General features: G+C 38.7%; 1 protein-coding gene across 1 annotated transcript in view; it reads left to right on the forward strand.

The window, feature by feature from the left end:
• Nucleotides 1-15,320, forward strand: part of LOC124721892 (protein Daple) — a 181,339-nt gene that overhangs the window by 132,060 nt on the left and 33,959 nt on the right. Inside the window, exons 19-21 of the mRNA XM_047247044.1 lie at nucleotides 2,315-2,407; nucleotides 4,933-5,005; nucleotides 11,946-12,078. Of these exons, the coding sequence (XP_047103000.1) occupies nucleotides 2,315-2,407; nucleotides 4,933-5,005; nucleotides 11,946-12,078 (299 nt within the window). The remainder of the gene's footprint in view (nucleotides 1-2,314; nucleotides 2,408-4,932; nucleotides 5,006-11,945; nucleotides 12,079-15,320) is intronic.

The following is a 15,320-nucleotide window of genomic DNA, read 5'->3' on the forward strand; positions in this document are numbered from 1 at the left end:
TTCACTCTTCGTCGTGAACGTTAGTTCGGCCATTTTTAAATTTTATGACCCATTGACGCACTCCACCTTCAGTGATTATGTTGTCCCCATACACTTCACAAAGCTGCTGATAGATTTCTATCGGTGTACAGTTTTTTGCAATCAGAAACCTTATTACAACACGCACTTCACACTTCGCGGCATTTTCAATTAATGCTGACATTTCAAACTGTCACAGTAACTCAACGGAGTACAGCACGAACGTCTCACTAGCACGGCAGGATGCCGACTGAGTGGCGGAATGCCATGACACCAAGATGGCCGCGCTAGCCCTGCCCCTAACGGACACAAACAAAAACGTAATGTAATTTGTGGATAGCCCTCGTACATCCATTAGTTTGTTTATAGGACAAAGTACATCAATTTGACTGCCTTCTGCAAATGATCAAAGGATTTAGTTTTATTGTAGAATAAAGCTTATATTCAGCTTCCTTTTTAGGTCCTTCATCTACTGTGGCACTGTGGTGCAGAGAACTTAGCAATATAACTCTTTTGTCCTATTAGGCCCCATCACTTACAATTGTCAAATTGTTTTTGAAACCAGATGATGATGATAAAGCTTCTCTGTACTTGACAGTCTTCATTTATGATGGAAATTCCTTTTTGTTTTGTGCCAAAGATTTCACTGCTGTAATCTTATCCTGCAGGAGTTCTTCGACTGAACATTTGGAAGGAAAAAATCTTTACTGTAGTAGATACAACACTGATTTTATGGCATATGCAAAACCCAAAATATTTTTATTCTACTTTTCTCTGGTTTGCTGGGAATATACAAAACAAATAACTTTTGAAGTTAAAGTTTCATTGGGGTGCATCCTTAGATGACAGATTTCAATGAAAAGTTCACAAACGTAGTGAAATGGTGCAATGTTTTTACTCTTGCTCTTTGCCTCTCTGGTCCATTCGTCATAAAATCTCAGGGTCCTTCATACATTTTCAAATCTGTTAACTGAAAATGTGGTCAAATAAATGGAGTTGGCAAGGCTATCATGAAATAGCTCTCCGATAGCACATACTAGCTTCTGGCAACATAATCATAATCAAGAGCCGAAGAAATGCACCCGTTTCCTCAGAGGTAACATTATGCCAATTTTTTTCCTTGATACTAGCAATGCACATACCTTCTGAATTAATACAGTGCTCAATCTCTTCTAACATTCTTTGTGATATTAAATAATCGTATCCAAAATGGAGAGAGTTACACTATCTCTCACTGGACGAAGTAGGTGGAATTTTCATGATATCGTATTCTTAAATTCCGCTCAATGGTGGTGGTGTTTTACTCCACCAACTTCCATCATGCCCAATAAGGAAATAAGCACTTCTTTAGTTGTATTATATAATTTTCACTGGTTTCTTCACTTGCCACATCAAAAGTCATACGTTTATCATACTACAGACTATTAATGTCTGAATTCTGCTAGCTTGCTGATCAGAGAGAGCTACATCTCCAAGCTATTCAGAAATAGTTGATTCAAAATTTCATCCTTGTGCTGACTCTAGATGACGATCTTTTATCTCTTATGAGTGATTAGTATCTATACTGTAAGCAGGAGAAAAGAATCTTACATGATTATTCTGGCTATGAAATCGGACTAATGCAGTCTGAAAGTATTTTTTCATAGAAAAACACATTTATCTTCAAAATAAGACTTGGATGTAAGTGTCATAATAATTTTGGCATATCAGCGAAGAATATAACTGTGCTGCTTTGCTAATTGTTGTCAGTAATCTTGCCAACAGAATGCACCATTCCAGTCATTGATAAATAAGCTATTGGAAAGACTCTGCCATACCTTACACTTGTGGGATCAGAAAATTATTAAAATAAAATAATTAATTTAATTTGTACCAAAATAAGGCTTTTCCCAAAGAAAGTCAATTGTATTTCCAAGGTATTTTTAAGACAGTTTATTGAGAAAAAGAGAAGATTTCTAGGTCCAAAAGACTCCTGTTATGCATCCAATGGTAAATTTGTTAATGTCTAGTAATCGCTTGCCCTTTCCCTCTGTTATTGAACTTGGTGGAAGTTCTACATGTGTGTGTCAACCTGATAATAGTCTTCAGTAAATTCTGGTGATAATAACTATTTTATCTGCCTTAAGTAATATCAGAACTAATGTTGTTATATGTTAATCTTGCAGTTCTTTAGTTAATATTTAACTGAGATATTGATCTTCCAGTAGTTTATTCATAATACTTCATTGAGATATGGGTGACTGGTTCTGAATTAATATTGTTCTATCTCAACATAAGTGTTATTTACTGCCCACAGTGATAAGTTCAACAACCTCTGCAGACAGAAAGAAAAACTGGAAGAAAAGATTATGGACCACTACCGGAAACTAGATAGCTGTTCCTCCAAGAAGTGTGTAACATTTCTTACCACAAGCAAATATAACTTATTAATTTTTGTGCATGCTATTTTTATTTACTTACGTAAAATGTCTTAAAGTAATGTTAGTTCCTTTGAGTCACCATGTTTCCTTTCTGAAGCAAATTGCACTGCTGGCCATTAAAACAGCAGCACCAGGAAGGATAGCAAATAATGAAATTTTACTTACTGTGTGTATACTGTATAGCAGGAAGAACACACATTTAAACTTGTAGGTGATTTGGGAGTATACAGGATGTGAAATTTAGTACACAGAGCTGCTATCTCTGGTCCAACAGTGGCTCTAACACAGCTGGACATCAAGTTGAAATGGGCTCAGATGACAGATATAGGTACCTCACTCCGTGCTACTTCATCTCTATGCTGGGGTTGATAAGTCATTGTGCCTGGTGAGTTGTGGTGTGGCAGTCTCACAGCAATCCATGGCAGAGATTTTCAAGGGGGGTGAGAGGGCAGTCTGGTGAGTGTGCTTGTCAAGACAACAGTTGAACACTCTCTGTGTAATGTTAGGTAAGGACAGCAAAGGTAATGTGCAGTCTAGCTTCATCCCGTTATATGTCACGGAGACCTCAAAGTAGGGCCCTGGTTCCAAGCTAAACCAATTAGAAATGTAATGACTGCAGTCTTAAGTTACCAGCTATGTGAGCCCGAGTTGATTTTGTTGTGTATTCAGTGGCATCCCATACCGTCATGCCATGTCTTGAGCCCATATTACAATGGTGAATACAATCTGGCAGCACTGGTTCTCTTCAGAGCTTCCTCATGTGTGTAAGTCTATCATGATCTGTATGCATAACTGGGACTTGTCTGAAATCTTGATACAGTGCTGCTCCTGCATGCAGTGTTGTTGCTTTTGAGTGTATCACTGTCTCACTGCAGCCCTCTCTGTTGCTGTGTCAAAGACAAAAACAACAGTGGTCACCATGGTGCTCCAGGTGTCACCACACTGCCCATGCGGAAACTTGTCCTGCTGCAAACAAGCCCATTTCCGGAGTCTAAGTACATGAGGTGGGTGTACGATCCTGCAGAGCTGAGCAAACAATTTGCCTGTCCTCTTGGACACTAGTCATGTGGTGCTTTGAGGTCCTGTGTGGCATTTAGTATGGTTCTCCTGAAACCATCAATTCCATATTTGCATGAAAGATGAGAGATCATGACCAAAGCGAGCAGCAGTGCCACAAAATGATATACTGTAGTGTCACTTGTCAGCAATCCTACTGCTCCAGACAATCCCCTTCTTACGTGAAGCATAACATGGTCTTCTCACAAACAAACAACATTCAGATGTGATTTCTGTATAAGAAGCCTGCTGCAAAATTGTTCCTTATGTATGGAATGTAGATGACATTACTCCTATTTACTTTGTGCAGTTGAGCTGAAATGCAAATCATTTACATATCCAAGCATACTAATTTGACATTTGTTGCATGCTGCTTTCATGATGTCACAGCTTTAATGGCCAGTAGTGTACATTGGTCATGCCTGTGTATGTGCATTAGTCTCTCTCTCTCTCTCTCTCTCTCTCTCTCTCTCTCTCTCTCTCTCTCTCTCTCTCTCTCTCATTATTTATCCTCTCTGTGATGGCTATCCTACTTAATGGCATAATTCTTATTTATCTGAATTCTCAGTGGCACATATGTACATTATGAATATCTTGTGAGAATCCAGTTGCATTTGTGTGTTACAATTCTTCTCAGATAATAGTTTGTAGAAGCTTTTATTATTATTATGAATGTTGGATGTTTTACTGCTGGAGTAAAGCAGAAATTGTCAAAATAGCCCTATAACAAACCATTACTACCAAGATATTATGTTGGACATGTCTTTGATACTGCCAGGTTTTTAGCCTGTCTGCTTCATGTATAGCTGAAGATTAGTGCTATGCTCTTCTTGACCTAATTAAACTTCAACATACAAGTATTGTGAGGGATTAATAAATCGTCTAAAAGACTGCCAAAAGCATTCTCTCTTGAGCTTTATTGTATTATTTCTTTCTTTGTAGCTCTAGAAAAATAGAACTCTTTCTAGATAGTAACTGCTTTTTGCAAATTATTAGGAAGTGTTTCCTATTTAATATTATTAATAAATTAAATTAATAAATATTTAATTATAGTATGAGCTGTTGTTTCTGCAAGATATGCATTCAGTAAAAAATAGTGTACTGATATTATTACATTTCTGTACGCAGTTGGTCTTTCACAGTTCAGTTATAAAGAAATCTTTGCAGAAAGAAGTGCCTGTACAATGTTTAAATTCTCATACATTTTTTCCCATTGAATGTTTTGCAGAATATTGGATAGATTATAGCAGAGGCAAGAATGATTATCACTCTTCTGATGAATTTGTTTTTCTAATTCTCACTGTTCACTCATTTTCTTATAAAGAAAATCATACATTTCCTGCTAGTATATCATTCTGAGATCTCAAACAAAAAATGTCTTTGTTATGAGTTAAATAAGATATGTTTAATGAAGAGAACAAATTTGTTGGTGTTACAGGAAAGGTTTTGGGGCAACATTAGTAAAACGAGTCAAGAAAGCAGGATCTGATTTAATCAGTAAAGTCCCACGGGTATGTCTTTCTTTGTGTACTTTGTAAATTTATCATTGATTATAATTTTATAATCTTAAAGTAAGTAGGTAATGTTTCTAGACAACATTTTAACCTAGAAGGAGTGAAGAAGCGCAGTGATGCCTGTCGTACCTCCCCAGAACTCTGCTCACTAATTGACTAACAGTGGTTGTCACAGTTTATTCGTACTAAGAACAGTCTATTTATGTCCAAACATGTGAAACCAAAAGGAAAAAAAAAAAAAAACTGTGACACACTTAGAAGCCTTATCCAGTTGCTCCTTTGCATTATCCCTCCTTCTTAGGGATTGAATATGCATAATGCGCTATGGGGATCATAGGTGATACCATCATGTTGGTCGATGGTAGCCATGCAGAAATTGAAAATATCCATCGAAAACTCAACCAACAGCACCCTAAAATTAAATTCACAGTGGAAATTGAGAAAGACACTATCATTAACTATCTATCTCTCGCAATTGATAAAGATAATAATTGCCACACATTTGGTACCTATAGAACTAATAACACTTCTGACATTATTATAAATACCAATTCCTGTCTTCCAGTGGCTCATAAACTAGCGTTTTTCCATTCAGTGATTAACAGGTTAAATAACCCACCATTAGAAAAGCCAGCAATTCGAAGAGACCTTAACACACTTTGTTATATAGCCTATACAAATGATTTTGACCTCAACATAATCACACAATTATACTACAAATGTGAAACACAAAAACAGAACATAATACATAGTGAATCTTCAACAGAATTAATGTACTTTTTAAGATAAGATTAGATTAGATGTACTTTCATTCCAATTGATCTGTGGTGAGGAGGTCCTCCAGGATGTAGAAAATGTCAGAAAAATAACAATACATGACAAATATTTACAACTCAAACAAATAAGCTAATGTACCATTCCACAGGTCCCAAGTGGAATGATAGTCATTTTTTAATCAACACTATATGAAAGAATCATTTTACAAATACTAATGCACTGAATTAAAAAAAAGTTTTATTTATTTATTTATAAGGTAATGAACGTGTAATACAACTACTATAATACTTATTTACAATGAACACATTACTGCACTGAAATTGTGCAGAAGTTATTTTGTACTTATATGTATACACACACAAATCAGTTGGTTCTACTGAGAAATTCATCAATGGAGTAGAAGGAGTTGGCCACCAATAAATCCTTTAGGTTTCTCTTAAACTGAATTTCATTGGTTGTTAAGCTTTTTATGACTGCTGGCAAGTTATTGAAAATCTGTGTTCCTGAATAATGCACACCTTTTTGTACAAGACTTAGTGACTTTAAATCCTTGTGAAGATTATTCTTATTTCTAGTATTGATTCCATGAATTGAGCTGTTGGTTTGAAAAAGTGATATATTTTTAATGACAAATTTCATTAAAGTATAAATATATTGGGAAGCAGTAGTTAGTATCCTTAGTTGCCTAAACAGGCTTCTACAGGATGTTCTTCAGTTCACACCACATATAACTCTTACTGCACGTTTTTGTGCCCGGAAAACTTTAGCTTGCCTTGATGAATTACCCCAAAAAATAATCCAATATGACTTAATGGAATGAAAGTAAGCATAGTATGCCAGCTTTTTCATTTTTATATCCCTTATGTCTGACCCAATTCGCATTGCAAATAGAGACTTGTTAAGACCAGCAGTTCTGTGGTGTGCTTTTCCCAGTTGAATTTATTATCAAGTTGTAATCCCAAGAATTTAACACTGTCCACTTCTTCTATCTGCTTGTCATCATATGTTAGGCATATACTCGTGGGACACCCCTTACAAGTTCTGAACTGCATGTAGTGTGTTTTTTCAAAATTTAGTGAAAAGGAATTGGCTAGGAACTAGTGATTAATGTCCACAAATATTTTATTAGCTGATCTTTCTAAGACTACACTTGATTTGCTATTTATTGCAATGTTTGTATCATCGGCAAACAAAACAAACTTGGCATCTGGTAATGTTACTGATGAAAGGTCATTGATATACACAAGGAAAAGTAAGGGCCCTAAAATGGAACCTTGTGGGACCCCACATGTAATTAGTTCCCAGTTGGATGATGCCTGATAGCTTGATACATGTCTCTTTCCTAAAAACACGTTCTGTTTCCTGCCAGAGATATAAGATTTGAACCAATTTGCAGCATTTCCTGTTACACTATAATATTCTATACTTAAAAGGATATTGTGATTTACCCAGTCAAATGCCTTTGACAGATCACAAAATATACCAGTTGCCTGCAGTTTTTTATCTAATGAATTAAGCACATTTTCACTGTAAGTGTATATAGCCTTCTCAAAATCAGAACCCTTTAGAAATGTGAACCGTGACTTTGACAGTATGTTATTTGAGATAAGATGGTTATAAAGCCGATATGATAAGCCGAATTTTTGAGAATGCTGGCAAAAGTGAAATTGTACGGAATTTTGATGCTATTTCTTTATCTCCCTTCTTAAACAGTGGCTTAACTTCAGCATATTTTAACCATTCAGGAATTATTCCACTGATAAACGACTGGTTACACATAGCTTAATATGTTACTAAACTCAGAATCGCATTCTTTAATTAGCTTTGTTGATATTTCATCATACCCACTAGATGTTTTTGATTTTAATGATTTTATGATGGATATTATTTCTGCTGGGGTAGTGAGGGTCAAATTCGTATTATGGAAGTTACTTGAAATGTCTTGTCTGAGGTATTCCATAGCAGCATCTACAGAACCTGACAACTCCATCTTTTCAGTAACACTTATGAATTGTTTGTTAAAAAGTTCTGCAACACTATACACATCTGTCACCAATGTATCATTTACTCTTAATGCTATATGTCCCTCTTCATGTCTGGTTCTACCGGTCTCCTCCTTCACTGTATCCCATATTGTCTTTATTTTGTTATCTGATATGACTATCTTTTCCTTGTAATATATTTGCTTTGATGTCCGTATTACAGTCTTTAATATTTTGCAGTATTTCTTGTAATGTGCTATAGCATCAACATCGGAACTGTTTCGGATTGACAGATACAGTTTTCTTTTTGTTCTACAAGATACCCCTATTCCTTGAGTAATCCATGGCTTCTTTGTAGACTTTGCTCTAACCTTGGTAAGTTTTTGGGGTAAACAGTGTTCGAATAAGGTAAGCACTTTATTAGCAAAAGTGTTATATTTTTCATTCATGCCATGAGCACTGTAAACATCAGTCCAGTGAATGTCTCTGAGGAGTGTCTTAAAATAATCAATTTTTGGCTTATTGATTATCCTCTTGAGCTCAGATTTAACAGATTTTATACTATTCAGTGTTAATATTTAACAGAAAAAACTGCATGTCATGATCTGAGAGGCCATTGACTATTGGTTTTGTAATATAATGTTGTTCATTGGACTTTTCTATAAAGACATTATCAATGGCTGTTTGTGAGCAATTGGCTACCCTAGTGGGGAACTTTACAGTGGGAATTAAGTTGAATTATAGTGTTAGTAACTCAAATAAGTTCTTATTGGGAGAGTCTTTAAGTAAATCTACATTGAAATCACCAGCAACCACTATTTCTCTGTTTTTGGTTGTTGAATGGGCCAGTACAGTTTCAAGGTGGTTTATGAACAGATCAAAGTTAGCTGCAGGTGCTCGATATACACTTAATATTATGAAGGATTTTTTGTGAAATTCTACTTCTGTTGCACATGCTTCCATATGCTGTTCTAGGCAAAATTTATGAATGTCTATGTTCTTAAATTTATGACAGCTCCTGATGAATGTGGCAACTCCTCCTTTCTCCATTTCTGATCTACAAAAGTGAGATGCTAACCTAAACCCTATAACACTTAGAAGTTCTATACCAGTGGTCACATGATGTTCAGAGAGGCAGATTATGTCAGCTGGGTTTGAAGACTCTAATTCACCTATGCAGATAATTAATTCATTAATTTTATTTCTCAGTCCTCGAATATTTTGATGCAATAAAGATAGCTGACATTTCACATTGACTGAGTTAAAATTGGGTAGAGTTAAAATATCTGCTGACTGTTGAAAATTCTTAACCAATGGCTGTCTATGCTGATGTAATAATCTAGAATTATGCTTTTTGGTTTCTTTTTCAAACTGAAGGTTTGTCTCAGTCCTAACCTCTCTTAAAATTTGGTTTCTTTCTGTCCTCACTACCCTAAAAAAAGGGTCTTTTCTGAACCCTATAACCACTGGTATTTTATCACTCATGATAGTGCCTCCCCCCTTTAACTTTCCTGCCATTTCCCCAGCCAGTTTACCCTTCCCCTTCCTGTTGAGGTGAAGGGCATGCCTAGTATAATCCCACCTATTGGGAGAATCAACAGGAACCACACCAATGTGTGACCCTGCACCCGACATAAACAACCGTTCCAACTCCAAATTAACTCTCTTAACAGAAGAGTTCAAATGAGGTCGGTCCTGTCGCCCAAGTACAGATACAAACTCAACACTAGTATGCTTTGATGCTGATGCAGTCTCTGCCAGGTCACACTCTATACTATACCCAGGATCTCTGTCAATACTATTACCTGCCCCACCCACTATAACCATGGTGTCTTCCTTAGTGAAATCTTTGCAAAGTGATCCTAAATCCTCTGTCACTTGCTCCAGACCAGCACTAGGTTTAAAAAAAATGGTGACCTGGTATTCTGATCCTAGTTCATCCTGCAAAAGTTGGCCAACACCTCTTCCATGGGAACTACCTAACAACAACGCTTTCTTTCTCTTTACTGATTTCCCTACTTTCTTACTTTTCAATTTGCTGCTGAAAGTTTGTTGTGCCCTGTCTACACCTGCAACTGCTTGAGACTCACCAGTTTCTAACTGAAGCAACAGATCAAATCTATTTTCCACATTCACCACAAAGCTATCAGATAAAGTTCTAGGCCTGTTCCTCCTGTTGCCTGTTGCCACTTCCCACCTCTCTCTACCCTTCTCCCTCCTTAACCTGTCAAGGTCTCCCCTGGCCTTGTCTAACTCAGCTTGAAGGGCGGCAATTTTCCCCTCCTGTTCTGGTATCTTCCTATCTCTACAACAAATCCTACAAAACCACTGATGAGTCTTATTTACTTCCCCTATTCCCATGCCACTACAGTCACCCACATGGAAAAAACTACAGCACCCATCACACCGAAGCCCCAACCTAACAATTCTACGGCAAGTCAAGCATTTTTCACTCATGATAAATGTAATAGCTTATTAAGAATAAGTCAGTTAAATTACAGATAAACATGAAAATATGGTTCCACAAACTTGGCCTATACACAACTGTGTGTAAACAAAACCAACAGTGCAAAGTTTCTGAAACAACAACTTAAACTTTACGCTACTTTCCGGAAATGCTAGTTAAATTGCTGGAGAGAGCAAGCCACAAATATCCAACTAGCCTTTTGAACAAATAATCTTTCAATAAAATTATGTTCTGCCACCATTAGAACATCAAAATATGATAACACCAGCATATAAAAATCACACATGGCAACTGTAATAGCTTTTACATTGGCCAAACAGGAAGAAATTTGAATGTGAGATATAAAGAATGCATTAGAGAGAATGAATGTAATCAGTCAAGCTTCTTTCTACACTTGAAAAATCAAAAGCACACTGTTGATGTGATCGAAAATGCACTACAGATTCTGCACAGAATACCAAAAGGATTTGCAATGAACATTCGTGAAGAATTAGAAATCTTCAGTACTGGAGAAAATACCCACAAGAAATATTAAACAAACTACAGAATTTAGACACAAGTACTACCTCAAAAACTTTATTGAAGTTTAAGAACACAAAAATGTATGACTTGGAAGTAACATATGAAACAACCAAAGACAGTTGTAACAAGTTTAAGTTAGTAAAATAATATCACTGTTCATCTCCACACTCTTTGTAAACATACAGTGTTGTAAGAGCGGAACTATCGAACTGCTGTCACGTCATGATTAACATCTTAATTTCAACATCTTGACATCACTTACGATCTTATTAAAGCAGTGACAGCTATAAAACAGTCCACTAACAATGTAAATGGACATCACATCAATCTAGACATGAGTACAATACAGCTACGTTAATGTAAATGACATTGGCATCCATACCTGTTCTCACCAATATTGTGATTGCAGGCACTTGAAAATGGCAATAAAGCCAAAGCAGTCTATTGTAAATAAAGATCACTTATTATAAGCAGCTATTTGGTGCATCTACTCTGATAATCATGTCTTTATCAGACATATGTTGTGCTGCTGGCCCTAAAGAAGAAATATTCTTTTATTATTACTTTGAGCTGTATTTACTAGTGTTGGATAGTTTCTTGGTTACTGATTATGTTGCATACTCATTTGGCTCAACAGCTCTCCAGTTATGTGCCTCATTTGTTTCTAGAGCTTGCAGACCCCAAACATGAGAAATAACTGTGCATTTCTAGGCTTGAACTACCACAGAATTGCATTGTGTGTGTGTGTGTGTGTGTGTGTGTGTGTGTGTGTGTGTGTGTGTGGGCGCGTGCGTGCGCACGCAAGAGAGAGAGAGAGAGAGAGAGAGAGAGATAGAGAGAGAGAGAGACTACAGTTTAAAATAAATTTTTAAATACATAGAGAAACAGTCTGTGTTACCTATTCTTTAAATGCAAATGTTTTATGTTAGGCTTTATTCATGACTTGTGAATATCAATTGAAACTAAAAGTTTACTGTAACCAGTCACAATTTATAGTTTCAGGTGTTACCTGTACTTTTCAAGTTGCAATAAATTTATGCAGCCTTGGGACATGTGAATTGAAAGTGATTGGTATGGAGGGCAGAGAGGATGGGGGGTGTAAAGAACGTGTATTAGTATAGTGAGATTTTTTTGCTCAATATTTCTGTGTTAATTATATCTTCATTTTTAAATATCTTTATTTTTACAGTCGCGCCAATCCTGGCATGAGGATAGCCAACAGACAGAAAGCCAGGGGAGAAGCTCAGTAGGTCCTGAATCATCAGAAGGTGGTAATGATTCAGATGTCAGTACAGATGATATGCAGTCTCAAAGAACACCTCGTAAGTCTTCAGCTCGTTCTTTCTTCTTCTCCTGCATGTGACACAGCCTCCATTCCCCATTGCTTAAAGACACACAATACTGTCTCACTGTTTCTTAGATGTTTAGTATTGCATTGTGTGACTAATTATAATGTGATGCAACATATGGTATGTGTGTTCAGCAGGATGCAGAGCAAAAATTTTTTAAATAACTTTTGATTTTAAATGATATGTATGTTTTTCTACAGCATAATTTTTGTTTCACGTTAACTCTTTGTGGTTTTTGTCAGTACTATGTTGTCTGTTCTGAGGATAATCTTACCATGTCTGTGGCATTTGATGAGCCACTAATTTCTCCTCGATCAATCTGGAGTTAGTCACCTTGGGGGCAATGAATTTCAGTGGTCTTCTCTAATTTTATACTCTATTTGTGCTTCAGTGGCCATTGTATGGCACAGCAATAGACAATTGTGTCACAGGGTGCAGACTGTGAGGATAGTATGAACGTCAGTTAAAAGAAACCTCAGCCTCAAGATCATTATAGTTGCCATGAGGTGAATAGTGACTGAGATGAAACATTCATAATTGAGCAACGTTTGGGGCCTGCAGTATCCCAGCTGTCTTAGAAAAATTTAGAACAGTGAGGCTCTTTAGAAACTAGGGGATGGAGCTGTTTGGAGAAGGTATCGAATTTTCCATTCAGAAAGACATTCTCTATATTGTAGGTACTCTTAAATCTATAAAGCAATTTTGAAATGGAGCAATTTCAGTGGAAACATTGACGTACCCTCGCAGAACACTAAATTACCTGGAGAAATGCAGCTACTATTGAAGTGTGCAGGACCCATAATTTTAGTAAATACACTCCTGGAAATTGAAATAAGAACACCGTGAATTCATTGTCCCAGGAAGGGGAAATTTTATTGACACATTCCTGGGGTCAGATACATCACATGATCACACTGACAGAACCACAGGCACATAGACACAGGCAACAGAGCATGCACAATGTCGGCACTAGTACAGTGTATATCCACCTTTCGCAGCAATGCAGGCTGCTTTTCTCCCATGGAGACGATCGTAGAGATGCTGGATGTAGTCCTGTGGAACGGCTTGCCATGCCATTTCCACCTGGCGCCTCAGTTGGACCAGCGTTCGTGCTGGACGTGCAGACCGCGTGAGACGACGCTTCATCCAGTCCCAAACATGCTCAATGGGGGACAGATCCGGAGATCTTGCTGGCCAGGGTAGTTGACTTACACCTTCTAGAGCACGTTGGGTGGCACGGGATACATGCGGACGTGCATTGTCCTGTTGGAACAGCAAGTTCCCTTGCCGGTCTAGGAATGGTAGAACGATGGGTTCGATGACGGTTTGGATGTACTGTGCACTATTCAGTGTCCCCTCGACGATCACCAGTGGTGTACGGCCAGTGTAGGAGATCGCTCCCCACACCATGATGCCGGGTGTTGGCCCTGTGTGCCTCGGTCGTATGCAGTCCTGATTGTGGCGCTCACCTGCACGGCACCAAACACGCATACGACCATCATTGGCACCAAGGCAGAAGCGACTCTCATCGCTGAAGACGACACGTCTCCATTCGTCCCTCCATTCACGCCTGTCGCGACACCACTGGAGGCGGGCTGCACGATGTTGGGGCGTGAGCGGAAGACGGCCTAACGGTGTGCGGGACCGTAGCCCAGCTTCATGGAGACGGTTGCGAATGGTCCTCGCCGGTACCCCAGGAGCAACAGTGTCCCTAATTTGCTGGGAAGTGGCGGTGCGGTCCCCTACGGCACTGCGTAGGATCCTACGGTCTTGGCGTGCATCCGTGCGTCGCTGCGGTCCGGTCCCAGGTCGACGGGCACGTGCACCTTCCGCCAACCACTGGCGACAACATCGATGTACTGTGGAGACCTCACGCCCCACGTGTTGAGCAATTCGGCGGTACGTCCACCCGGCCTCCCGCATGCCCACTATACGCCCTCGCTCAAAGTCCGTCAGCTGCACATACGGTTCACGTCCACGCTGTCACGGCATGCTACCAGTGTTAAAGACTGCGATGGAGCTCCGTATGCCACGGCAAACTGGCTGACACTGACGGCAGCGGTGCACAAATGCTGCGCAGCTAGCGCCATTCGACGGCCAACACCGCGGTTCCTGGTGTGTCCGCTGTGCCGTGCGTGTGATCATTGCTTGTACAGCCCTCTCGCAGTGTCCGGAGCAAGTATGGTGGGTCTGACACACCGGTGTCAATGTGTTCTTTTTTCCATTTCCAGGAGTGTATGTTGTATCCTGCTGAGATTTAGTTGAGTATAGAGCAGAAGGGGCTTAAAGAGGAAAGACAGGGAAGAAGTATGAAAGAGTCAAGAATAATGAAATGGTAATCTAGAAAAAAACAACAATTTTCATTCTCATATTTACCTCTCCTGTGCTGCCAAAATATGTAACAGCTGGATTTCCCCATATTGAAGTGAGACCTTACATTTTAAATCCCACGAGATGTTTTTAAGTGTCATCAAAGGGGACATACTGGCATGAAATCCCATGAGATGGTTTTAAGTATTAACAATGTGGACTTACTGCCATGTCATGCGATGATCATGCAACTTGTGGTAAATTTGGGAAAGCTACGCGAGAGGCAGTGAAACCTTGCTCAGTACCACCAAAGCAGAAAGCAAACAATGAAAAGAAAGACAATTGCGCCATCAATCCCTGCATCATTTGTTCTACCAGACAAATCAGAAGCTGATCAGTCCACAAATGATAGGTAAATTGATGTATGCCTGGCAAGGGCATACCCAGTTAGGGGCAGGGGAGGACATCTCACCATCCCCCTCTTTCCCCGGAAAAAAGATTTCTTCACAAACTGAATTAGCAACTTGCCCTGTGAGAGAGACAGTTCAGTATCAGTTTGAAGAAAGCCAAAACATGAAATGAATATCAGCTAGTAGCAAATGGGTTCAGAGTGATTTGTTATGAAATCTCATTTATCGTAAAACAAGCATCACATCTATTTCAGTATAAGGGAGTCATTGGAATACTCTGTATTTGTGGGCAATCTCACTATAATTTTGCCCCTTCTCCAACCCTGAAACAGCAGCACATTTGCCCCAGCTGATGTTAATGGGACTGAAGAAGATGACACTATCCACAGGCTTCAAATTCTTGATGGAGGAAATTGTATGCACGGAATTCTGCTGTTTGTGGTGTGTGTGTGTGTGTGTGTGTGTGTGTGTGTGTGTGTGTGTGTGTGTGTGTGT

The sequence above is a fragment of the Schistocerca piceifrons genome, chromosome X (genome assembly GCF_021461385.2).
Source record: "Schistocerca piceifrons isolate TAMUIC-IGC-003096 chromosome X, iqSchPice1.1, whole genome shotgun sequence".
In the NCBI taxonomy this organism is placed as follows: domain Eukaryota; kingdom Metazoa; phylum Arthropoda; class Insecta; order Orthoptera; family Acrididae; genus Schistocerca; species Schistocerca piceifrons.